Genomic DNA, 26342 nt, shown 5'->3' on the forward strand with positions numbered 1-26342 from the left:
TGGATACCCAGGATCGAGTCCTGCGTCGGGCTCCCTGCATGGAGCCTGCTTCTCCCTCTGCCTGTGTCTCTGCCTCTCTCTTTCTCTGTGTCTCTCATGAATAAATAAATAAAATCTTAAAAAACAGAAAAATAAAGCGAATTAAAATAAACTGCTTTCAGAAGGTTCCAAAAAAAAATTTCTGTCTCTGCCTCTCATGAATAAATAAAAATTTAAAAAAATTAAAGCGAATTAAAATAAACTGATTTCAGAAGGTTCCAAAAAAAAATGTCAGGGCTCCCCGGGGTGTGGTAATATTTGAGGGCGCACCGCGGGCCTGGCTCGCCGGCTCCCCCGGGATGCGCGCGTCTCCCCCGCGTCCTCACTCTCCAACATCGTCTTTCATGGAGTCAGGAGGGCAACACGGTGCCCTCCCATCAGCTATTTTCTCTCCCCTGAGCAAGGGCTGCGACTTCTCTAAAAGCCACGAAAATCCGGGCGCCCCTAGAATGGTCGCAGCGCCCTGGGGGAGGAGGGGCGCCGCCTGCTTAGCGCGGAGCTGAGAGGGCGCAGCGGGCTCCGGAGGCGCCGACGCCAAGGTCCTGGGGCCCCCTCCCGCTCGCAGCGCGCGCCGCGCCCCTCCCCGGGCTGGGCCCGACGGCGGGCTCCGAGGCCCCGGGAGGCGGCGCGGGCTGGGCGGGGGCGGGGGCGGGGGCGGCGGCCCCACCCCACCCCACCCCACCCCGGCCCGGCTGGGGCTCCCAGCGCACGGCGGGGCGGGCGCGCGCGGCCATGGCCGGGCTGTGGCGAGAGCTGCTCCTGGAGAGCCTCCTGGGTAAGTCGAGGCCGCCGGCGCTCGCGCGGGGGCCGGGAGGGAGCACAGCGGGCCGCAGGCGAGTGCCCTGGAAACTTGTGGCGCCCAAGCCAAGAATTAAAAAAAAAAAAAAAAAAAAGCAAAAAAAAGCAGCAGCCAAGACTTAGATTGAGGATGGGGGGTGGGTGCAGTGGGATGCGCCCGGCTGTCCGCGTGGAGGCCCCGCCCCCGCCCCCCAGACCTCCAGGCTGCTGAGCCTCAGCGCGGGGGCCCTAAGCGCGGGGGCGGCCCGGGGCGCAGGTGCGCGGGGCGTCCCTAACCCGCCTAGGCCCCCGCGGCGGCGCCCCCAGCGGCCCCGCGAAGAGGCCCCCCCGAGAACGACTGCGGGTGGGCTCGTGCCGGACCCGGAGCATTAGAATCGGAATTCCCAGACACACGTTTGGGAGCAGGCTGTAATCTAGGGGGTCATTGGGAAGCATTCTTTTGGCCCGGAGAGGCTCCTTCCTAAAGATTTTCTGCAAGCTGCTGATATATATATTTTTTTTTACGATTTTATTTATTTATTCATGAGAGAGGGGGTGTGGTGGGGCAGAGACAGACAGAGGGAGGAGCAGGCTCCATGCAGGAGCCCGACGTGGGTCTCTATCCCGGGACTCCAGGGTCACGGCCTGGGCTGCAGGCGGCGCTACACCGCTGGGCCACCCGGGCTGCCCTTGGAAGCTGCTGATGTTCAGAAGCGTCCTCCCCCCTCCCCCCCTTTTTATCCCTGGCTCCGAACGTGTCTTCTAAGTACAGGGGCGTAAAGTGAGTCACATTCAGCAAGTACCTAGGGTGCCGGGTGCTGGGCCCTCCGTCGCACTTCGTGCTCACAGCCCTGTGAGGCCCCTGAAAGAGCTACTCTGTTGCTTAAGGAAGTTGGGCTGAGAAGGGGCGGGGGGGGGGGGAGCGGGTTACTATGCAGGTGGTTACACAGCTCCCCGCGCAGCCAGACTCCCCGGGTGGAGGTTCGCTCTTGCCGCGAGCTCCTCTTTCCACCTTGGGCTATTATATTGGGAAATCTCAGAAGTTTTTTGTTTTCACGTTTGTAAGAGGGGGGCAAAAAGTGTCCATTTCACAGAACATGAGTTGGATGAGGAATAAGAAGGACGATCTCTGTAAATATTTAGCACAAGGGCTGGCACGGCGTAAGTGCCCATTAGTTCATTATCGTTCCTGTAGAGGATCCTACCGTCAGTAGTTGGCAGAGGTGAGCCTGACTTCAGTTCTAGGTCTTTCACTACCCTATACTGTCTCCTAAGGTTAGGTTTAAAAAATCCACTTAAGATAAAATGATTGTTGCCTAACTAACCTGCCTTGGGGTGTGGTCTGGAGTGGGAGGAAGAGTTGAATCCTGCTGTTTGTCTCTTTCTCCCTTCCCTTCCCTTCCCTTCCCTTCCCTTCCCTTCCCTTCCCTTCCCTTCCCTTCCCTTCCCTTCCCTTCCCTTCCCTTCCCTTCCTTCCCTTCCCTTTCCTTCTTCCACCCACCGCGGGGCTTGAACCCACAACCAGAGAGAGCAAGAGTCGCATGTTCCTCCAGCTAAGCCAGCCAGGCACCCCTCTTTGTTTCTCTTTTTGATTCTCATGATGTTGCTCTTTATAGAAAGGCTGACTTAGATAAAGACATTTCATCAGTTAGGGTCCTAACAGAAAATCCAGTTCAACCCAGATGATCCAGATCAAGAGGTTTCAAGGGAAGGCTGAGCTTGCGGGTGTGAACAAGCTTAAAGGAATAAGTGGGGTGTCAAGGGACTCACCACAGCAGGCCCCATGCTCCTCCTGGGACACTGCACTGCTGGTGTGGGAAGGAGGGGAATTTTGTAGTGGAAGCCGGTTGAGGTCAGAACGGTGAAGGAGGGCGGACCAGCCAGAGGGGGTACAGTGGCAGGATATCTGTTTGTAACAAGGACACATTTACACTTGCTCCTTAAACTTTTTTTTTTCTCCCCCTAGGATATGTTTCTTGGTCTCTCTGCCATGGCCTGGGACCAATGATCTATTACTTTCCCCTGCAAACTCTAGAACTCACTGGGCTTGAAGGTTTTGGCATAGCATTTCTTTCTCCAATATTCCTCATACTTACTCCTTTCTGGAAATTGGCTAACAAGAGGTGGATGCTAATCCTGTTGCGGTTAATTACTGTGGGTAAGATTTAAAAGTGCTTCTTCTTCTTTTTTTTTTTTTTTTTTTAAGGATTTTATTCATCTGTGTGTGTGTGTGAGAGAGAGAATGAGTGTGAGCACGAGCAGAGGGGAGGGGCAGAGGGAGAGGGAGAAGCAGGCTCCCCATTGAGCAGGCAGCCCAACATGGGGCTCGATCCCAGGACCTGGGACCATGACCTGAGCCTAAGGCAGATGCTTAACCGACTGAGCCAGGGCACCCAGGTGCCCCTAAAAGTGCTTCTTTAAGGATTTTTTTTTGGGGGGAAAAGCAAATGAAAATATGTAGACTGTTCTTTGAATGTTAAATGATGAAATGAAACAAGATTCCTCTTTCTCTTACAACTACCTGAGAGAGTTTTAGTGGAGCTGGAAGGCTAGACCACGTCTTTTACATTTCTAACTTTTCTGTCAGATTGGAAAGCCTAAAAAAAAAAAAAAAAAAATTCACTGAAATGAAGAAGAACAGGCCAACTCTTGAACATTTTGTGTTCTTTTTCCACCTATGACATACAAGTCAGAAACCATTAAAAATTGTTGAAAGCTACTGCATGAAAAGAGGAAAATTATGCATGATGAGTGCTATATAGTGAGCAAAGTCAAGCAACGAATTAGGAGAGATACTTGCAACTCTTAGTCAAAGAGCTAATTTCACTAACATACAGAGTTCTTATAAATCAGTAATAAAAAAGACCAATAGCTCAATAGATAACAGAACAAGGAATACAATCAGTTTATTGGAAAGGAAATATAATTGATTCTTAAAAAAATTACAATGAATACAAATAACACACATATATTTGTATGTAGCTTCATGTACTGGATTGCCAAAGAACAAAATCAAGTAACACTGTATTACAAGGATGGGAAAGCAGGCGCTCAGACATTGCTGGTGGGAATATAAATTGGCACAACTTCTGCCAATAATAATTTAGCAGCATTTATCAAAATTACAAAGGTATATACATTCTCTTTTGCTCAGAAATTCCACTTCTAGGAATATAGCCTACGGATATACTCACATGCATGTTAAAAGGGTGAAAATACAAGGTTATTTAATCATTGCAACAATATTTATAATCACAAGATAAGAAATAACCTAAATGTCATGTATATAGGATAGGTTAAGTAAATTATGGTTTTGAAACTTGGAATACTATAGAATACTGTGCAGCTACATAAAAGAATGAGACATTACTTATCTAAGGAAATGGGATGTTCTTTCAAATATGTTAAGTGAAAGCCAAAGATGCACTAAACTGTGCGCAGATGCTAACATCTGTGTAAGAAAGTTTAGATGGAAATATATTTAATATCTAATTGAACATGCATTAAATAGCTTTAGAAGGATTAAAAAACCATAGCATTTTAATTGCTTGAATATGGTATCTAGCTAGACACAGGCATGAAAGGGAAACTTAACGACATATACCTTGGTATCTTTTGAATTCTGAATTTGAGAATGTTACATTGCTGAAAACTAGCAATGAAAAATTGTGGGTTTAAAAAAAAAAGAAAGGAAAAATTGTGGTTTTTTTTTGTTTTTAGCAATTAAGAATTTTAAATGTATGGGATCCCTGGGTGGCGCAGCGGTTTGGCGCCTGCCTTTGGCCCAGGGCGCGATCCTGGAGACCCGGGATCGAATCCCACATCGGGCTCCCGGTGCATGGAGCCTGCTTCTCCCTCTGCCTGTGTCTCTACCTCTCTCTCTTTCTCTCTCTGTGACTATCATAAATAAATAAAAAAAATTAAAAAAAAGAATTTTAAATGTACACTTACTATTGCAAAGAATTGAGAGTGTTCATATTAATAAATATTGGGAATCCCTGAAGAGGCACCGGTAGTAAAAATGTAAGAGGGTGGGGTCACGGAAGAAACATGTTTTCTAAACAGAAACACTAGACCCCACTGGGGTTGACTCCGTGGCTGAGAACTCTGGATGTCTTGCCCTTCTGCTCTAATGCACTTGGCTTCTCTGAGTGGTTTCCAAGTGGCGTTTGTTCATGAACCACGCTGTATATTCCTTCTCTCCAGAAACAGTCATTTGACTTTTTTTCCCCAGAAACAGTGGCAGGGATTACTGGGAAATTGCCTCTGCTTTTCTATGGGCCAGCCCCTGGAGGAAGCAGAACAAGGTCAGTGCAGTGAGTTCTGCGGAGACCCACAAGGATGCAGGACTCTGGCGTTTTAAGATCCTGGGCTCAGAAAGAACAGTGGTAGAGACCACTGGGGGAAAAAATGCCCCATATGTGAAGACAGTCTCCATAGGAATGGAAAGACCCATCAAACGGCTGTGAAAAACATCAGCTCCAGAAATAATAGAAATGAGACATTCTACCCTGAATTGAGTCCCTAGTAACTGAGTGAAACTGCCCTGGGCTTGCAGTATCCTTCTCTGAGTTACTGGGGCCGAGTGTTGCAAGTTTCATTTTCTCATCCCATTCCCTGGTTGGCTTTATGGGAAAGGTCTCATCTGCGGCCCCTTTCCAGTTGCTTTTGCTCAGTGCTGCTTGTACCAGCCTTACCCACAAAGTTATGGACTGAGAGTCCCTGGGGCAGTTTTTGATTATTTAAGTCCACTTCTGGTCGCTGTAAGGGATGTGATATTACTAAGTCTGGGAGAGGGGGTGGTGTTTGGGATGCTTCCTGTTGTTCTCCTTTCACCTCCTTCCTCTTTGAAGACCCATCACCTTGAGTAGAGGTAGACTCAATTTTGAGAAAACAGCGTGGGTAGGAGAGCGACACAGAAATGAGGATGAAGAGGCGGTGTCGGCCAGGTGCTCTTCTGGGTGCCCACCGAGCTTTGCTGAGGTTAAGCAGAGGCTGATGTAAGCCATGCTTTGCCTTAAAACTCCTTTCAGATGCTTCCTATGGAAGTGAAACGACTTGGTGTTTCAAGAGGCCTAAGGTACCTAATGTAACCCCGGACAAGATCTCGGTGTTACATGCTATCGTCTCTGGCGCGCCTCTTTTCTTTCTTTTCTTTTCTTTCTTTTCTTTTCTTTTCTTTTCTTTTCTTTTCTTTTCTTTTCTTTTCTTTTCTTTTCTTTTCTTTTTTTCTTTTCTTTTCTTCTTTTCTTTTCTTCTTTTCTTTCTTTTCTTTTCTTTTTTTCCTTTCCTTTCCTTTCCTTTCCTTTCCTTTTCTTTTCTTTTTTTTTAAAGATTTTATTTATTCATGAGAGATACAGAGAGGCAGAGACATAGGCAGAAGGAGAAGCACGCTCCATGCAGGGAGCCTGATGTGGGACTCGATCCCGGGTCTCCAGGATCACTCCCTGAGCCAAAGGCAGGCGCTCAACTGCTGAGCCACCCAGGCGTCCCAACCTCAGCTATTTTCAGCAAATTACTATGCACTCAACTATTAAACTGCTTCATACTCCTATTGGTTTAGGTTATTTCTTTCCTTAAAAATTTTGATCCACTAGAATGGCTATAATCAAAAAGGTAGCGACGAGCGTTGGCAAGGATGTGGAGCATCTGGAACCCTCACACATTGCTGGCAGGAATGTGAGTGGTGCAGCCGCTTTGGAAAACAGTTTGGCAGCTCCTCAAAATGCTAAACAGAGTTACCACCTGACCTAGCAGCACCACTCCTTGTTGTAGACCCAAGAAAAACGAAAACAGTGGTTCACATACGACCTTGTAGGCAAACGGTTGCGGCAACTTTATTCTTAATAGCCAAAGGATGGAAACAACCCAAACTCCCATCCCTGATGAATGACTGCACAAAATGCACTCTGTCCCCATAGTGGAATATTATTCAGCCATAAAAAGGAACAAAGTACTACAGTATGGAGAAGCCTTGAGAACCTTATGCTAAGTGAAAGAAGCGGTCACAGAAGGCTGCATATTACATGGTTCCATTATACAAAATGCTCAGAATGGGAAAAATCCATACAGACAGGAAGCAGATGAGTGATTGCCCGGGGCTGGGGGAGAAGGGAGGAGGAAAAAGGAGCGTCCGTTAATGGGTATAGATTTCTTTTTTTTGGGGTGGCAAAAATGTTCTGGAACTAGATAGTGGTAATAGGTTTTTTTCTTTTTTAGATAGTGGTAATAGTTGCACAACTTCGTGAGTGTATTAGAAATCATCGAACTGTACACTTTAACGTAGTAGATTTTATGTTGTCATGAATGACATCAAAAAATTTTTTAAAAAGATTATGTATTAACTCGTGTGTATGTTATATTAGCTTTGTCTTCCTGAGTGTAAAGATGGCATCAGACGCAACAGTTCTCAAATGCCGACGGTGCAGTTCCCGTGCGCGGTTGCTAGAAATGTTTAGCTCTCCTTCGTTTGTTTGCAGGCAGCGTAGCCTCCTTCCAGGCTTCGAATGCCAGGGTTCGGTTGGTGGTCCTTGCCCTTGGTGTGTCTTCCTCGCTGATCGTGCAGGCTGTGACGTGGTGGACAGGAAGTGGCCTGCAAAGGTATGGTATCTCATGTCTGTAGACAAAGGTTCGTATCTTACGCCCTAGACAAACACGTATGATCACTTACGGACGGGGAAGTTGGGACCAGGAGTTCCAAGTGATAGTATTCATTTTGCATGTAGCTGGTAAAAGTCTCTCTCTCTCTCTCTCTCTCTCTTTTTTTTTCCTTTTCACAAAATCAGAACATGAATACTTGCCATCAGTCTCCATAATATTTCGAGACTTAAGGAATCATAAGTTGCCTGGGTAATGGATGCTATAAAGACTAAGGCATGTTCCTTACTGCAAATTACTCCTCACAGGACTATTTCATACCCTTGTTCTCTGAAATTATGAAATTCACTGTGAACACAGTACCGTGAAACCCCATCAAGAAGTCGTTAAACATATTTTTCGTACTTACAGGTTCCTCCGAATCTGGGGATTCATTTTAGGACAGATTCTTCTCCTTGTTCTCCGCATATGGTACACTTCGCTAAACCCAATCTGGAGTTATCAGATGTCCAATAGAGTGATACTGACATTAAGTACCGTAGCCACACTTGATCGCATTTGCACAGGTAAGGGTACGCCCAATTTATTTAGGAATTTGCTCTCTTGCATAGTTTACTTTTCTTATCTGAACGCAACACACCTTGAAAAGATAGAAAGTCTTTCTGCACGCTCTCTCCTTTTCAGTTTTCTTTCCCTCCGAAATAGGGAGAGTTTCCCTTTTCCTCTGAAACCGGCACAGCCAGTGGAGTCTATCTAAGCAGAAGGCACCTTTTCCTTGCCAGAACAGAGGGTGAAAATAAAAAGCCATTTCTGGCTCCTATCAGTGTGGGGTGGGAGGGTAAACCAGGCCTCAGACTCCCAGCTGGCTCCCAGCTCTGTCTTTCTCCCTTTTCCATCTGGATGGGGCTTCCCGGAATGAGACCCTGCATCTAGGAAGAGAGATCTCTTCCTCTGTCCTGACCCCAGGATATCCCTTAAGCCTATGAGAAGTTAGTTGTGAGCAAGGGCTGTGAGAACTATCTAGGCTTGTGTGCATGTGTGTGTGTGTGTATATATATTTTCTTTTCTGGGATATATATATATATATATATATTATAAATTATTTATATAAATCTATAAATTTAGATTATTTATTAATTTATTTGAGAAAGAGAAGCGAACAAGCAGGGGAAGGCCAGAGGCAGATAAGCAGAAACGTGGGTGGGGGGTGGGGGGCCTTGATCCCAGGATCCTGAGATCAGGACCTGAGCTGAAAATCGAGAATCAGAGGCTTAACAGACCGAGCCACCCAGGCGCCCTGGGAATCTGAAGATATTTCAGCTCCAAGTCTGAAGCTTGAAAAGAAAGGAAATCTTGCATATTTACAGCCCCTTTGAAGTCCCCTGTCTCCCTCTGGAGCTGGCTTTCCCAGAGATGTACACACACCCAGCTTGGATGTTTGCTCCATATGTTAACTTGAGATCCTTCTGAAAAAAAGGGCGAAGTGTTACTAGATTCTGGTTAACTTGCACCTGGCTTTTTGTGTAAGTCTCAGTGAGTCACTGTTCTTTTGTCCACACCAGGAGAAATCTCACAGATTAATGGAAGTGTAGAAGGCTTTGGCTCACCGTGAACAAAGTGCTTGTATAATCCCCCTCTGGCCCCAATTTTGGCATGAAACCGGGGCATTGGGAATAAGGGGGCACTGGGCAAGCAAATTGGACATTAATATTAGAACATTTAGGATGCAGTCTGGCGCCCTAATACATGCTTTGTGTTTTATGAAACAGTAACACCCAAAGGCGGCAACTCAGGCGGCAGATTTCACAGGTACAGCCTGATAAGGATTGAACGTCAGGGTATCGTTTAACATTTTCTGACTTGAGTTTTCTTCTTTCTCTCCCGTTTTAAATGTATGTAGCCCAGTTGTGGGTCCCTTCCTGCTTTTGCCCTGTGCCTCATTTACAAAATTCCAGACTCCTCACCAGTTTCCCCAGAATATCCGATCACACCAGGCATTTTTGTAGCTTTTTTTTTTTTTCCCATTTTTGTAGTTTTAATCGAAGCTTAGGTGGGGCCTGGGGGAGGAGTCCCCCACCGGAGGACACAACAGTGATGATGAGCAAATTTAGTTTAGAGCTCTCTTTCCCTAAAGACTGCTCAGTCTCCCGGCCTGGCCTCCTCTGTCTTCACACCCGCCCCAGCATCCCTTGCAGCTCCCAGCTCTGCTCCTGCCCTTTGACTCTTTTATTAGCAGGAATGGCTTTCCTCCTCCTTGTGAAGTCCAGCTACTAGCCCCAGAGGCAGACCCGAGGGCTTTCTTCTACCCTGCAGAGAGCATTACCTGTATCACGGGGCATCTGCCCAACAGGTTCTCTGTTCCTACAAAGAAATTCTTCTGCTCAGGGTGTGATCCCTGAGTCGCACACTGGGCTCCCTGCAGGGAGCCTGCTTCTCCTGCTGCCTGTGTCTCTGCCTCTCTGTGTCTCTCATGAATAAATAAATAAAATCTTAAACAATTTTTTGAAAGAAAAAAAAAGAAATTCTTCTGCCCACAGTTTGCCCAATTCTTAGGTTTTTGTACTTGAAGTCATTGCTGCGATGGAAGGAGAAGACCTTTCGGTTAAAGAGTCCCATGAAGTATGGTACAGTTAGGCCCACAGGCACTGGAACCCGTCTTGTCTGAGCTCTCTTTACCAGCAACATGATCTTGGACAAGTGACTTGTTCCCTCTGGGCCTCAGTTTTCAAATCTGTAAAATGGGACTAGTGATAGAGTCTGCCTCATGAGTTGTGAGGATGGAATGAGTTCATGACCCTCAGTAAGTGCTGTTCCTCCGGGCACATAGCAGGTTACATGAGAGCCCTGTTCTGCGGAGGACACGGCCGGGTATCCTGGTTGTGGACGCCTCTGCTCCCCAAACATACCAGCCCCTTTTTCTCTCTATATTTTTGCTCATACTGTTAACATCACATGAAGTAAATAACTTGCTGAATCTGAATTTTCTTTCTTTCTCTCTCTTTTTAATATTTTATATATTTATTTGAGAGACAGACAGAGAGAGGGCTCAAGTGACAGGGAGGGGCAGGGGGAGAAGGAGAAGCAAACTCCCCCTTGAGCAGAGAGCCTGATGTGAGGCTCCATCCCAGGACCTTGAGATCATAACCGGAGCCAAAGGCAGACGCTTAACTGACTGAGCCCCCCAGGCGCCCCACTTGCTGTGTTTTCACTTGTGAAGTTCCAGAATGCTTGGGTCTCCCTTATCATTCCCGATCCAGCCTGCCTGGAATGGTCTCTCCCGCCAACTAGCTTCTCAGCCCGCTCTGCTCTGTATTGTAGTTTCATGTTTCAACTTTCCTTCTGAAATAAGCTCCTGGAAGCCAGGTGCCATCTCCTAACTTGCTAAAAGTCCGTGAAAGGTAGAGGGTAAATTTCCCCATAACTGACTCTTTTCCGTTTTTTATCCTAGATGGCGACGGCAATAAACCAGAGGGAAAAAGACCTGGAGAGGCAGCCAAGGGCACAGCCTCCAGACCTGCCTGGTGGTTGGCAGGGGCTGCCTTTGGCAGTCTCGTGTTCCTCACCCACTGGATTTTTGGAGAGGTCTCGCTTGTTTCCAGATGGGCAGTGAGTGGGCACCCCCACCCAGGGCCAGATCCTAACCCCTTTGGGTGAGTTTCGATTTGGGAGCAATCAAGAATTTGGCTATTATGGTTGAAGGAAGAGGTACTTCTTTTGCCAGGTAGATATTTCATATTTCCCTTTCCTGAGATAGCAAAAACACTACGTGGCATTATTACGTGCGTACCGTGGAGATGGAGCCAGAGGGTGTCTGCCCCCTTGCTGAAGGATTGCTGGAAAGCAGGTGAGGGGGCTAAGGGATGTGCATGGCTACGTGAGAGGTTCTGGGAGCTCCTGCTTGGGCCCTCTGAGGAATCCCTGCATGGACGAGCATCCTCAGGGGCAGGAAAGACAGTTCCTCCAGACCCCTCACTGGCATTTGGTGGGATGGGACTACAGTGCCCTGATGAGAGAGACCAGGTTGGTAGCCTGGGCATCGATCTGTATCTTCTAGGAGGAGGGAAGCCCAGGGAGATCTCTGCATCGCCCGGTGCTTGCTCCAACCACGGGGCACCGGGGAATCCGCAGCCTTGGGTTTAAGCATTGGTTCGTGTACTTGGTCCTTATTCACCCTCTCTCTAACCTTTGGGATTCCCCCTTTCTCCTGTGTTCAGGCCCAGCCTTTCACGTAAAAAGATCAGAAGAGGCTTTAAAACATCTGCCTCAGATAACTGTTTTCTCTTCAAGTGTGGAGATCCCCACATTTGGAGACGTGCAACTGCCTGCTGGATCCTTCCCCAGCAGACGTGAGAGCATCCCCCCAACCCCCCGCCCCCGGGGCCTCAAGCTCAGCCTGTCTGGGTCTGGCCTCGGCAGTGCCCAGGCCCAAACCTGCTCCTCTTCCTCCCTGCCTCACCCTTTCTGGCTGCCACCCCATCTGCCAAGCCAGGATCCAGGAGTCATCCCACAACTGTGTCTTTCTCATTTACTGCATCTGTTTGGCACGAAGCCGAGTCAATTCTACTGCTTCTCTCAAATCTCTACCCTCCCCTCACCCCCGCCGCCGTGTGCCCTTGTGGAGCCCCCACCGTCTTTCTTCTAGGCTTCCTCTCTTATCTCTTAATGGTCTGTCCTCGGTGTGCCCTTCCCCGCACTGCCCTGGAGGGTGCTCTCCAAAATGCAGGTCTGACCCCCGTCAGTCTCCGGCTTGAAACCTGTGAGCGGTCTTTCCATACAAGGTTGTGTGAGACAGGATCTGCTCCCCAACCCCACTTCCTTTTACAGACACTTCCCACCTTACTCTGGTGCTTCACCTGAGCTGAAATCACTTTCAGTTCCCTAGAGGTGCTGGACTGCTGTGGGCCTCCATCTGCAGGTGTGTGCTCTTCCTTCTATCTGGGCTGCCGTCTCTGCCTTGGCGAGCTCTTATTCACCCTCCAAAACCCAGCACGGGCATCTCCTCAGTGAAGTCTTCTCTCATTATCCCAAGGGTTTCTTGATACCACATCCTACCTTGAATCCCACGCCCACCCTATTATATCCTTATTATTAATCTGTGTCACAGTTTTCTTATTTTGCAGTTATTTTAGGTCTTTCTTCCTTTCGAGACACTAAGCTCCTTGAGGTTAGGGAATGGGAAAAAGAACTACTATTTATGACTTCCTCTGGGTCAGGTGCTTGAGCTAGTATATTATCTCCTTCAGAGTCTGAATCTCTGCTCCCGGATGCCTTAGCATCTTTGGGGAAAAGGGAGAAAAGGAAGAAAGGAAGAGAAGGGAAGGGAAGGAGTTTATTCTCATGAGTTAAAGCTTTGTTTCCAAAGTTCCCTATGAAAACAGGCTCAGTTGTATGGAAGAGCGGAAGGAGAACTGGGTCAGGGCTCCAAGACCAGGCTTACAGGCTGAGGTCCTGGTTGGCCAACAACAACTCATCATTCAACTGTGGACCAGTCCCACTGTGTCCCTGGCCTTGTGTTCCCCACCTGTAAAATGAGGTGTTTTGTTTTTTGGGAAAAAAAAGTATCTTTATTATAAGGAAAATACACAGCAAAACAGAGCTGGAAAGTGGTGTGGGTAGAAGATCTAGAAAAACTTAATCACAAAACAAGCTGCTCAGTTACCAAACAAGCTGTTTAAACATAGCTTCCTGCTGTGAGGGAGCGTGATTTAGCCCTTATCTTTCCCACCTTGCCTGATTCAAAAAAATTTGCTCTCCTAACTTGACGCTTAGGAGCCCCGTTTTCTAATCTGTTCTCTTCCTGGAGCTTGGGAAAGGTGATATAGTTCTCAGGCTTTCAAGATACAGAAGACAATACGGAGAAGGAAAGGATGTTCTAACCCTTTGGTCCAGTGTTATCCCCAGCCCTGTCCCTCAGTATTTGTTGATGCCAAAGAGACGAACCCCATGGAATTGGGGTAACTTAAGCAGCAGTACGCTAAGCAATGAGGCTGTGTTGCTGAGGAAGTGAGCAGCATCGTACTTGGTGTAGAAGCTGGCCAGGAGGTAGAGTACAATAGGAGAGACACTGAGGAATTTGCGGGAAGAGGTAAATCGGAGCCCGAGTCCATCCATTCCCAGTGTGTCAGTAGCCGAGCCTTTCCTTGGTCCGGGGTCTCAAAGGGTGTCCCTTTCACCGTATGTAAGAAGACGTACGTAGCCAAGTTATGGATGACGTTGGTCAGGGTCCAGACAACAGGTCTGCTGAAGAAGGGGTGCTGAGTAGAACCACATGCAGCAGTCCCACCAAGATGATGTAGGCCAGCCAGATGCCCCGGCTATTCATCACTCTAGTGTTGGGGTTTACTTCACTGTGTGCCACCTCCACATTCATCCTGCGGGCTTCACAAGCCGGTCTGACTCCGAGGTGTTGTTGTTTTTTTTTTTTAAGACATTTTATAATCCTGTCTGTTGGAGTGAGACACTGAAGATGGAGATGCATCTCAGGAGACCAGCATTTCCCAGGTCGTGTTCTGTGGAACACTGGTGTCTTGAGGTGCTAACAGCCAATAAAATTAGTGTTTCTCAGAACCCTGTTTAAGAAATGTTGCCTTAGACCATCACCAGCCATGACCATTGTAGTGGGACTTGCTTCCTAAAATTCATTAGGTTCCACCTAAGGGAATGGGTCCTGGGTAAGTGTTGATGGTGTGAAGAGGTGGGAGACAGGAGGAGGGTGAGGGAGAGGCCCAGAGCGTGCTGAGTGGACTTCGGGTAGTGGAAGGATCAATGCAGATGGTAGACCCCGGGAGAATGAGGGAGCGAGACAAACTGTGTCTTAGTGGCATTTCCAGCTTCCCATCAGCCCCTCCGAGTGCTCCCGACCTTGGTGCTCTCACTCATCGTCGTGCTTTCTGTCTTCTGATATATCCTGTATTATTTGTTGATTGTGTGTGTTTATTGCCTGTTCCTCCCTCACTGGCATGTGAGCCCGACAGAGGAAAGGGGTCTTCTTCTTAGGATGTATCCCAAGCCCCTAGAACACAGCCTGGCACATAGCAAGTCGTCCTCAGCCTTTGTCATTGAGTTGGGGATAGAAAAGAGATCATCCATGTCCTTCATGGCCTTTTTTCACATCTGATCTTCTGTAGACCCAGGATGATCCTTAATCTTGGAGGTGGGGGTAGGCAGGGTAGTGACTGAGAGCCTTACTCCTTAGCCTGAGGGCCTTCATTGGGTTCTCAGTCCAACTGGGGCAACTGTGTATGACCTCAGGCAGGTTACTTAAGTGCTCTTTGCCCCAGCATCTACCTCCGCATTTATGTTAGCAATTTGTAAGGATTAAATGAGCTAATATATGTAAAAGTCTGAAAAAAAAGCACCCAGGAGGTAGTAAGTGCTGTGTTTTCCAGCTTAACTTACATCATAGCTATTTAATTGAGCGCCATGTCGGAGCTGCCGTTGCTTCTGGATTTTCCCCTAAAGATGAGTTACAACCTTTTCTTTCTCCTTTGCCAAAGTAGCAGAAGAATGAAAAAATAGTTTGTGGTTGTTTTCGAACGCACACAACTATCAGTTAGTTACGGGGTTGACCGCAGTCTGAGAAAGGCCTGGACTGTATTGAGGCGAACAAAAGAAAGAAAAGAGGCAGACTACTTGGAAACGATGCCCAATGACTTTTTCTCTTTGTCTTCGAGAGAGTCCTTTAAAATGTCACACGGCCGGGGTGCCTGGGTGGCTCAGTCGGGTCAAGCGTCATACTCTGGGTTGCGGCTCTGGTCATGACTTCAGGCCCCAAGCTGAGCGCAGAGTCTGCTTGTCTCTCTCCCTCTCCCTCTGTTCCTCCCCCTGATCTCACCACACACACTCTCTCTCAATAAATAAAACCTTTAAAAATAAGATAAAACAAGATGTCACATGGCCAATATAGAGTCTGATTGAATAGTCCGAGAAAACTCAGTTGCTGTGTTTTACGTTGACCATGAAAGATGGAAGATGCCTATTTCAAGTCTGAGCTGCTATGACTTCCCTGTTCTGAATGGATTTAATACTTGTTTTCAGTGGGATCCCATGACCTCAGTGGGTTTTTTTTCCACCCTCATATTATGTCTTGGACAGACTAGAGGTAGGAGATGTATTTCCGTTTTATATCTGGGACCTGAAATGTTAATGGCGGCCAATGCCCTACAGTGTGTCTTTTTCTTACAGAGGAGCAGTTCTGCTGGGCCTGGCAAGCGGACTGATGCTCTCAACGTGCCCATGGTTTCCCGGTTCCGGGTTAATCTGGTGGGTTACAGGTACGTGGAACCTGCCTGGAGATGCGCCCGGCATTCCGCTCTGCTTGACAATTTACTCGCGTGCGCGCCCAGAGTGGAAGGGGAGGCCAAGGCGGCCATACTGGTCTGTCACCATGGGTTCCAGGGCCTGCAGGCTCCAGGTTCCTGTGTCCCCCTGCTTCATTGCCTCTCTCCCCCTGGAGCTACGTACTGCTACCTCGTCTCCCGAACGAGGCATGTGTGTCAGTAACAGTTTTCCCCTGGGTCTGAAGAGGTGGAGGACAGCCATCACCACGTTGCTGGACCTCTCATCCTCCCCCAGATTCTCTGCTTCCCTGGTTCTCAGGGACGTCCTCCTTGGCTCCTCACGCCCTGATCCAGCTTTGGGATCCACGTTTGCTTCTTCAAAGGTTGGGACCCTCTCCTCCCAGGCACACCCGTCAGGATTACACAGTATTGAGGGAGGCCACCTTTGTTTTAGGAGCAACTACTTATTTTTATGGCCATGACTGTTTTATTACTCTGACTGAATTATGCCCCTCTTCTCCCTTCTCCTTAAATGGCAGAAATGATCAGAGTCGGTTTTAGTGTCAAAGACAAAACTCCCCACTCTGCGAAACCGTGTGTTGGGTTTCTGGGAGGAGAGATGCCCTTATATGTATTCATTAGCCAGGTGATTCAGAGCGTTGCCCTGGATGCCCTGTGTGGGTTTGAGCCTAGGTAGTGGACCACGTGGGCCGACTAGTGTGATAAGTAAACTTCCTTGCACCCCGGATACCATCACTCTTGTGTGGAGACATACGTGTAACCCAAACAGATGGTTCAATTACCGAGCTGAGCCAGGAGCCGTGTGAGCAAACCTCTGCAGTCACGTTGAGCTGTTTTTGCTGGCATGTGTATTTTCTGGTAGGCCTTCTATTTGGAGTTTTTGGAAGTTTGTATGAGTTTGAATATAGAGGTAACCCTTCTTCTTGTCCGAGAGATGCCTCATGAGATTCCTCAAGACAAGGGCCAGAGGCTTTAGTCAATGCCAGATTGGCAGTGAGCCTAACAGCTTCTCAATCTGTACGCAGTTTTGGGAAGGGACGTGAAGTACATTGGAAGTCGGTTCAGCATGTGTTTCACACCTTTTCTCATGGAACATAAGCAACGTGCTTCCTTGGGCGGGTATTTGGCAGCTTCGCTTTAAACATAGGAAAACTGAGGTCCCCAGAAACATAAGTTGTTCAGGGACGGAAAAACTGGGAACCTAGACTGTTATACTGATACTTCTTTCCCTGGGTAAGTAGAGTCACAACTAATCTAATTTTGCTGTCTGTCTGAAGTATTATTATTATTATTTTTTTAAAGATCTTATTCATTCATTCATGAGAGACACACAGAGAGAGAGAGAGAGAGAGAGAGAGGGGCAGAGACACAGGCAGAGGGAGAAGCAGGCTCCATGCAGGGAGCCCAATGTGGGACTCAATCCCGGGTCCCCACGATCATGCTCTGGGCTGAAGGCGGCGCTAAACTGCTGAGCCACCCAGGCTGCCCTCTCTGAAGTATTAGATAGTAGTTTTTCTTTTGTTTTTATTTTTTATTTTTTTAGATAGTAGTTTAAAAAGGCCCCAGGGGCAAGCTCTTGGCGTAGAGAGGAAAGTGAGATCACAGTTCTTCAGCCACAGCTCCATCTCTGCTCACCTGCTCACCTAAAATAAGTTGGAGCTCACACTTCGTTACCTAGAAATGGTGCCCCCATTTCACTGTGACCCATCCTTGGAAACCACCTCATAAAGCAGACTGTAGAAAAATAAATCACATTTTTTTCATTGTAGTTAAAATTTGCAGTCCCAGTGGGTCTCAGCACAAAATAAGTCATGACAATGACCAATAGAATTTTACTTTACAAATGCAAAGATACAGGAGCTTTAAATCTTGGTGGCAATTAAATTATAAAAATCAAGTAATTCTTAAAGGAGAAAACAGGTGGACCAAATGCACTGATCGGACCCCAGCGTACGTACAGTGATCCTATGATTTTATGGTTGGAAAAATGTGATCTGTTGAAAACTAGCATGTTGGTTATTATCAATATTATTGGAATATGCAGTCTGGTGTCTTAGGAGTAAAGATTTGGAGGATGGTTACTTGGAAGGACTCAGTCGTACACACAAAACAGCTAAGATACGCAGTTAAGTGAAAAAGGCAAAGTGACCGACACTGTGTGTCATATGCCACCATTTGTATGAAAAAGGGACAGAAATGTTTTTTTTTTTCTATGCACGAGACCTTCTCTGGAAGAGTGTGGAAGACAGTGCTAACATTGCCTTCCCCAAGGGGAACTAGTGGGTGACGGGTCAGATGGACTCCTTTTTACCTTTTTGAGTCTTGGATTTTGAATTTAAAAATCTATAGCCCATTTAAAAATAGAAATTAAAAATAAAAGCAGTAATAGTCAAGGGCATTTGAAAAGATGTTTTCTTTCCTTCCAGATAATTCTGCATAGTAAAGACAAAAGCAACAAAGTCATTCTGTAGAATATCAATTCAGGACTCATTCTTTTTTTTTTTTTTTTTTAAAGCCTTTGTAGGCTGGTAAACAGGAAAAATTCACTCACGCTGATAATCAGGAAAGTAAAACTCAAAATGTGATACCGTTTTCCTCATTAACTTGGTAAAGATTTTTAGAAAAATAATTTTGGCAAGGTTCAAAAGGTGAGACTTTTGGCAAGGTTTCTGGAGGAAATGAAGATTGGTATGACCTCTCACAAAAGCAGTTGACCATTAAGTAATGACTCTTTAAAATGCTTTTATCTCTTGACATGGTACTTGTACTTTTAAGACCCTTTTAAAGGATTATTTTAAGGAAATGATCATAGATGTAGTAAGAGATTAGTTGACAAAGAAAGATGTTCCTCATAGTGTTGGAAGCTTCATAAATGGCCAACAGTAGGAAAATGGTGGCTTATCTTGTGGTGTACTTATCTATAATGTAGTATATATACATAAAAATGACTTAGGAAAAAAATATAATGAGAAAATGTTCTTGATATAAAAAGAAAAATATGATCCCCAATATGTGATATGATTCCATTAGTGTAAAAATACTTTTCTATATCCATAGAACAAGACTAAAGGGAAAAATCCATATGAGTATTGGCCGTGATCGGCTCCATCTTAGGTGATCCTTAACTGCTTTACAGTTCTGTATTTTTTAAAAATTTCTACAGCGAATAGTCATTACCCTCGTTGATTTCAAAAGGAAATGATTTTTTTTTTAATTTATTTATGACAGTCACACAGAGAGAGAGAGAGAGGCAGAGACACAGGCAGAGGGAGAAGCAGGCTCCATGCACCGGGAACCCGATGCGGGATTCGATCCCGGGTCTCCAGGATCGCGCCCTGGGCCAAAAGCAGGCGCCAAACCGCTGCGCCACCCAGGGATCCCTGGAAATGATTTTTTTTCATTATTAAAATAACCATTGTCGGATCTAAGTATTATAGGGTCTGACTGTTGAGTTACACTCTGGTTGTCAAGGGTTCTGGAATCTGGTTCTTGGGTTCACCTGCATGATGTTCTCTTTGAACTGGGGGCGGGGAGGGATAGACAGTCCCAGGGCTTTGCCCTGTGGTGGTACAAGTGGAGCTCGTTGACAGATGAGCACCAGGGAGCACTGGCTGGAGCCACGTCCTGCTCCCCCTTAGTTTTCTGGAGCCCTTGCCCTAGCAGTGAGGAGCCTGCTGGAGACCTCCTTGGAGGGTAGGTCACAATTATACAACATGCATTGAACTGTCTGTAAAATGTCACATTCTCCAGAAAGGTGTTACACTGATGGCTCGGAACTGGGGTGCTGTAGACCCTGATGTGCTGTCTTAGAACTGATTTCACAGGAATTGGGAGAAATGTTACGCTCTCGGGTTTGGCTGAGCAAATAAGCAGACACTTACTAGTGCGTGCTGTGAACCGGGCCCACCAGGCTGTGGGGTCATGAATGAACGGCCTGCAGAATGGCTAAAGCAGTGAGTCCACCCATCCTGTCTCAGTCCCATCTTCTTTTGGGGATGTGTGCTTGGGAAAGCCCACTTACCTATTGTAGGCCAAGGGGTGGCGTTTAGGACATTCTTTAATGAAAGACCTTTCTAGAAACCACACTGACTTGACACGTTTCCTAACGCCTGGATCTGGCTGGTCAAACTAAACAGACATATTTTTTGGTATTACAGATCATTGCGGGTTTTTTCAGGTTTTTTTTTTGCTATTAGGATCGTAACATAAATAACCTAAAAATGCATTTGTCTCTCTCCCTGCCCTTCCTGAAGAAATAGCTCTGGGTTGAGATTTACTAGGTTCACCTTCTGCCTCCAGTTGTGCATGTAACTAGCTGTGTGACCTTGAGCAAATCACGTTAACCACGCTGGACCTCAGTTTCTCATCAGTCTGGAGATTGGACTAGCCCTCGAGGTCCCTTCTGGCTCTGAACCGCTATAAATTGGTCATCTTATGAGCTTATTATTTCTTTTATTGTAGAAAATGGAAGAGACCATTCTGCTCTTTTTCTTTCTCTCTCTGTCATGAACAGGAGCAGCTTCAGCCGCGGGCCTCCTGTACCTGCCCACGTGGGCAGCTGCTGTTTCTGGCTGTGTCCTCGCCCTCTTCACAGCATCCATGTGGCCTCAAGTGCTTGCACATCTTATTAGCTCAGGGTCAGGCCCTGGGAAAGCCATGACCATTGCCATGATATTTTATCTTTTAGAGATATTTTTCTGTGCATGGTGCACGGCTTTTAAATTTGTCCCAGGAGGTGTCTATGCTAGAGAGAGATCTGATGTGCTTTTGGGTGAGTATATTTGAAAGGTATGGATTAAAGTAACTGCTTGAAAATACCCTTCAGGCTGACTAGGATTTAGCACTTTACATGACTGGTGGAGATAAATAGGATGATCTTCCCTGTTTTATTAAAATAGACTGTCTTGGGACACCTGGGTCACTCGATCGGTTAAGCATCTGCCTTCAGCTCAGGTCATGATCCTGGAGTCCCAGGATCTAGCCCCTAATTGGGGTCCCTGCTCCACAGGGAGTCTGCTTCTCCCTCTGCCCTTCACCTCTCTTGTGCTCTTTTGCTCTCTCAAATAAATAAATAAAATCTTTTAAAAAAATAGACTCTCTTGATAAAAAAAAAAAACAAAACTGGAGGAATCTCTAAATAACTACTTAAAAGATTTCTGAATTCATCAGTGAGTTTCATTAATATTTATTACTGCAAAGGCCTCTTAAGTAAATTAATTACAGGGAAAAAAACCCCAAGTTTAATTCATAGTAGAGTATAAAGAAGTGCTGGGTACTGTTGTGTTACAGTATATGTTAGGAAAAGGCATGATCGTGGTGCTCATGTTACTACTTTAGTATTGGCTCATGAATATATAAGGGAAATTGTGATTTTTTTTTTTTGGTTTCCCCAAATCTTATCTATGATTTTTATTTACCTTATGTTTGCCAATAAAATAATTTTACACCTCTGAATCTTAGTCTAAATGGCAAATTCCCAAATCATAGAATATTTTTTTCCGATTTCCGTGATTATAAATTATCTAGCAAAATGAAAATTTCATACACTTTAGCTCAGTTTAATATTTCAAAAATTGCCTTCTGGCCATGATGAAATTACCGACGTATACAGGCATACACAAATCAGATGTCGCCTGTCATTTTAGTTTAAGCAAAACATATCAAACGCTTGTAGGATAAAAATTATGAAAAATTGAGGAGGCAAAACATGTCAGTAGGGGATTCAGTCCTTGTTTGTTCAGAGATGCATTTTCCCATTTGTTCATGTATTCATTAAAAAAATGTTGGGCACCTGTATGTGCCAGGCACCGTGCCAGGTGCTAGAGATTTAAGAGACATAGTCCGTGCCCATCTGGAGCTTCTGTGTAGTGAAGGTACCAGCATGTGGAACGTTAGACACATATGGAATTACAGCTGGGGTGAGTTGTGCACAGGAGTCTGGGCTTCCCCCTGTAGTTCCCCCTTGGGCCTTTGGTATTTTTTCCAACAACTGTACCTTTTCACATAAACTTTTCTACTCCCCGAGCTAGACATCTGGCAGCAAATGCTGATTTGGAAGCTATATTTTTAAAATTATATGAAATAGTTAAAAACAACTGAAGATTTACTATTTTTGGTAAACTCTCATGCTCTCATCCACTTGGAGACATATATTGCTGCATTTCCTTTATTTATTTATTTATTTATTTATTTATTTATTTATTTATTTATTTGCATTTCCTTTTTTTAAAAGATGTATTTATTTGACACAGAGAGAAAGCACAAGCAGGGGCAGGGGCAGAGGGAGAGAGAGAAACAGACTCTCTGCGGAGCTGGGAGCCTGACTGGGGCTGGATCCCAAGACCCCGGGATCATGACCTGAGCAGAAGCAGACAGACGCTCAACCGACTGAGCCACCCAGGCGTCCTGTTGCTGCATTTCCTCTGCAATAATCTTGGCTTTGCAAACTTTGTATTTCTTCTGGTTTCTTTCAGGTGTGTGTACTCTGCCCTGCTCTATCTTCTTGGCCAATGCCCTGCTTTTTTCTTACCCCAGCTTGCTTAGCGGTCTGCCATGTGGAGAAAGCACACAACAGTAAGAGCCATTCTAAGCATGAGTTTATTTCTTCAGAATGTCATGAATGGTGTGTTTTGAGTTCTCTCTCACTACTCATGGGGCTGCTGAAACCACTTGGTTACAGTTGCATACAAGAAAGCATTTTTTTTTTTTTTTTTTAGTAAGAGGGACCATTGATAAGACCACAAAAATGAAAGCACGTTGGTAATGTTCAGCATAGCTTTTGATACAGTTGAAGAGAATCTGTGTTAAATCAGAAACTAGTAATGAATCTATTGTCAAGTTTACTAGTTTACTCCTGCTATTTCCTGAAAATTGCATAGAATTTTTTTTTTTCTAGCCTTCCACCTAAGCTTAACTTCTACTTAATATCTCCTAATTTACACATCGGTCAGCCATACCTCTGTTTCCATTCTCATTGTATAGGACTTGAGAAGTATGTAAACCTTACATATAAGTTACGTTGTAATGCATGGAACAGAGCTCAACTTCTTTGGCCGGCCTTATTGGCACAGTGTGAGTCCTGGCATGAGTCCTCCATGAGGACCCCCATCCCGGGCCAGAATTGCTTCCCCTAACATGGTTGGATTATGAATCTACATATATCCTCCTTTTATGCTCCACAACCTGGTGCATCTGAGGTCTTTTTTGGTGCAGAAAACTCGGTCCCTACAGCAAGCAGTTCCTTTCTTTCTTTTATGCTCCACCCTCCTCTGCACAATCAACAGCAAAGTAGTCTATTACCAACCTAACAATGAGGAAACACTCAGGAAATTAAAAGACATTTCTCATCCAGGAAAGGCTGGAGTCTTGTCATTTAAAGTAGGGTTCCTAGGACCCTAGCGGATTTCTAAGGATCAATCCCAATTATCAGAAGTGCAACTAGAGTAATTGCTTAGGTACTGAGATAAATGAACTCAATAACTGAATTTTCAGGGTATGGCCATTGACATGAAATTTAGGCTCCTGGAATTTACCATTGGGAGGATTTGTGGATTAAAATGTAATATGTTCTTGCTTTCTCTTTTAACAGGGGCAGTGATGCTAATTATTGGACTGAATATGCTCTTTAGTCCTAAGAAAAGCCTTGACTTTCTTCAAACAAAAAATAGTCCTAAAGTGCTTTTCAGAAAGAGTGAAAAATACATGAAACTTTGTAAGTTTTGCTTTCTTTTTTTTAAAGCACCTAATTATCATAAAATTTCAAACATATATGAAATTAAAAAGTATAATGAAACCCTCGCGTACCGTTCACTCAGTTCCAACAATTTTTAACATTTTTGCCGGTGTTGTTAACAACTGTCTTCCTTACTCATTTTGGTGAAATTCTTTGAAGCCAATCTCTGACAGCCTCTCATTTCAGCCACAACTTCTCGATTAATAGTCTTGTTTCACTTCTCATGCAAAAAAGATTATTTAACAGGAAGAATTTCCAAGATCATTTGTTCTTATTAGAACTATTTCTATTTCAGATTATTTATTTCTTGTTCTCCTTTTTGGGGAGCTTAAATACATTAACATTTGGGATATTGATGAGCTAGAAACTCAGACATGAAGTTAGTTTACTATTCAATCTGACTAATTTCAAATGAACTAGATTAAATAAAAATGTTTATTGAAATGATAACATTCGCAGATACTGTATTAGGTACAGTGCACAGCATTATATAACTACACAGCATTATGTAGGAAACAAAGATAGCCCCCACCCTCAGTAACTTGATATTTTTATAAAGGAGATAAAATATTGGGGCACCTGGGTGGCTCAGTGCTTGAGCATCTAGATGCCTTCGGCTCAGGTTGTGATCCCAGGGTCCTGGATTCAAGTCCCACATCTGTCTTCCTGCAGGGATCCTGCTTCTCCCTCTGCTTGTGTCTCTGCCTCTCTCTCTCTGAGTCTCTCATGAGTAAATAAATTTTTTTAAAAATCCTAAAATTTCTTTTTAAAATGAAGATAAAATACTATAGTATAAAGAGATAGAAAACAATTAAACTAAATAAAATTGTGATCTTTTTCTAAAAGAGATGCCACGAAGCAGTAAGACCATTATGTAAACACTTTCACATATGTTCCATCATAACTTGAAAAGATTATATTACAATTTAGGGGACATTTTTAAAATGTAGAGTTTTGTTTTCTGTGTTCTTATTTTTTTAGGTGTGTCTCTTGAAACTAAGACCTGGTAGGTTTTGTTTGTTGTTTTTTTGATCCTGACAATCTCTGTCTTTATAGTTGCTGTTGTGATTTGTAGCGGTCGTAGAATTAAAGTAGAATTAGTAACTAAATTAGTAGAATTAGTAGAATTAAGAACTAAGATTCTTTAGTTCATTCATCAGATCGAGGCATTGGGAACCATTTATTTACAAAGTTGTTTGGACAGTTCTGTGGAATTTTTTATAACAATTTTTTAGAGCCATTTTTGGTTTGAGCAGAAAATAGAGATTCCCTATATACCCTCTGACCCCACATACACACAGACTCCCTCAATATCAGTACCCCCCACCCGAGTTTATGATCACACTTATTATTAATATTAGTTTTTGAAGATTTATTTCCTTATTTAGAGCATGAGTGGGAGGGGCAGAGGGAGAGAGGGGGAGAGAGGGAATCTCAAGCAGACTCCATACCCAGGGTGGAGCTCCACACAGGGCTCGATCTCACAACCCTGAGATCATGACGACCTGAGCTGAAACCAAGAGTCGGACGCTTAACCGGCTGTGCCACTCAGGAGCCCCTATTATTACATTTGTTATGACTGAGGAATGTACGCTGACACATCCTTAGCACCCGAAGTCCACGGTTTACGTTAGGGGTCGCCCTTGGTGCTGGGCGTGCCGTGGGTTCTGTATGTACGTGATGCTCTGTATCCATCATTAGAGTGTCACACGGAGTAATCCTCTGTCCTCCACCTCTTCACCCTTCCCTGCCTCCACCAATGGCAGCCACTGTCTTTGTCTTTTAGAAAAATGAGTAGATTTTGGTTTTTAGAGCAGTTTTAGATTTACAGATCTGTTGAGCCCCAAGTATGGCCTTCCTGTTCGCCTACCCCCTTGCACCCCACCTGCTCCTCCACAGGGACAGCGAAGCTGCCCACAGTTTCCACCACTATTGACATCGTGCATTACTGCGGTACGTTCATTAAAACCGATGAGCCCATGTTGAGACATTATTATTAAGTCAAGTCTGTGGTTTACATCACAGTTCACTCTTTTTGTGGTATGTCCTGTGGGTTTTGACAAATGTGGAATGACAGCCATCCACCATTACGGTATCACACAGAATCGTTGTGCTGCCTTAAGCATCCTCTGTGCTCCACCTATTTATCCTTCCGTCCTCCCTCTAAACCCTGGAACCAGGGACGCCTGGGGGGCTCAGTGGTTGAGCATCTGCCTTTGGCTCAGGGTGTGATCCCAGGGTCCTGGATCGAGTCCCGCATCGGGATCCCTGCAGGGAGGCTGCTTCTCCCTCTGCCTGGGTCTCTTTCTCTCTCTGTCTCTCGTGAAAAATAAATAAAATCTTAAAAAAAAAAAAAACAACAACAACAACAACCCTGGCAACCATTGATCTTTTAACAGTCTCCATCATTTTGCCTGTTCTAGACTGTCCGTCTTGTCTTTTAGCTTGAAAATATAATCTAATTTTGTTGTGATTTTGCATGCATTATTATCTCTTTCTGTCATCTTACTTTACTTTTGCTTTTTCAACTTTTCTGAGCTACATTTATCCCTCTAATTCTTCTTGTTTGCTTTTGCATTGATTGGGTTATCTTTTTCTTTTTTTTTCTCATCCCCTCCTTTCTGTTCTGCTCTCTACTTTGGAAATTATACCTTCAATTTTGATTCTCTTAGTAATTGGGTTTTGTTTTGTTTTCCTTCTCTCAGCACATTAAAGCTGGTGTTCTGTTATCTGACTTCAGTTCTTGCTGAAGAAGAAGCAACTTTACAGTTGCAAAGTTAGCTGCCAGTGTAATAATCCTGCTCCATTGGAGATCATCTGCCTTTTTTTCTCTGGCAGCTCTTACAATTTCTCTTTGTTTTGCTGTCCTGGAGTTTCAGTGTGATATATACGGATAT

At 45.0% G+C, this 26342-nt stretch overlaps 1 protein-coding gene and 1 pseudogene across 2 annotated transcripts in view; one reads left to right on the top strand and one right to left on the bottom strand.

Annotated features, from left to right (window-relative positions):
* The first annotated feature begins 728 nt into the window (after window positions 1-728).
* CWH43 (cell wall biogenesis 43 C-terminal homolog) overlaps window positions 729-26342 on the top strand; it is a 60676-nt gene continuing 35062 nt past the window's right edge. The window contains exons 1-8 of one of the 2 annotated variants that reach the window (XM_038556058.1): window positions 729-814; window positions 2783-2974; window positions 7296-7416; window positions 7825-7979; window positions 10862-11063; window positions 15598-15686; window positions 20227-20484; window positions 23302-23424. In XM_038556058.1, coding sequence (XP_038411986.1) covers window positions 772-814; window positions 2783-2974; window positions 7296-7416; window positions 7825-7979; window positions 10862-11063; window positions 15598-15686; window positions 20227-20484; window positions 23302-23424 — 1183 coding nt within the window. In that variant the 5' untranslated portion in view covers window positions 729-771. The remainder of the gene's footprint in view (window positions 815-2782; window positions 2975-7295; window positions 7417-7824; window positions 7980-10861; window positions 11064-15597; window positions 15687-20226; window positions 20485-23301; window positions 23425-26342) is intronic. The other variant, XM_038556059.1, reaches the window with a different exon arrangement.
* On the bottom strand, window positions 13131-13783 carry LOC100688208 (annotated as a pseudogene).

The sequence above is a fragment of the Canis lupus genome, chromosome 13, assembly GCF_011100685.1.
Source record: "Canis lupus familiaris isolate Mischka breed German Shepherd chromosome 13, alternate assembly UU_Cfam_GSD_1.0, whole genome shotgun sequence".
Taxonomy (NCBI): Eukaryota; Metazoa; Chordata; class Mammalia; order Carnivora; family Canidae; genus Canis; species Canis lupus.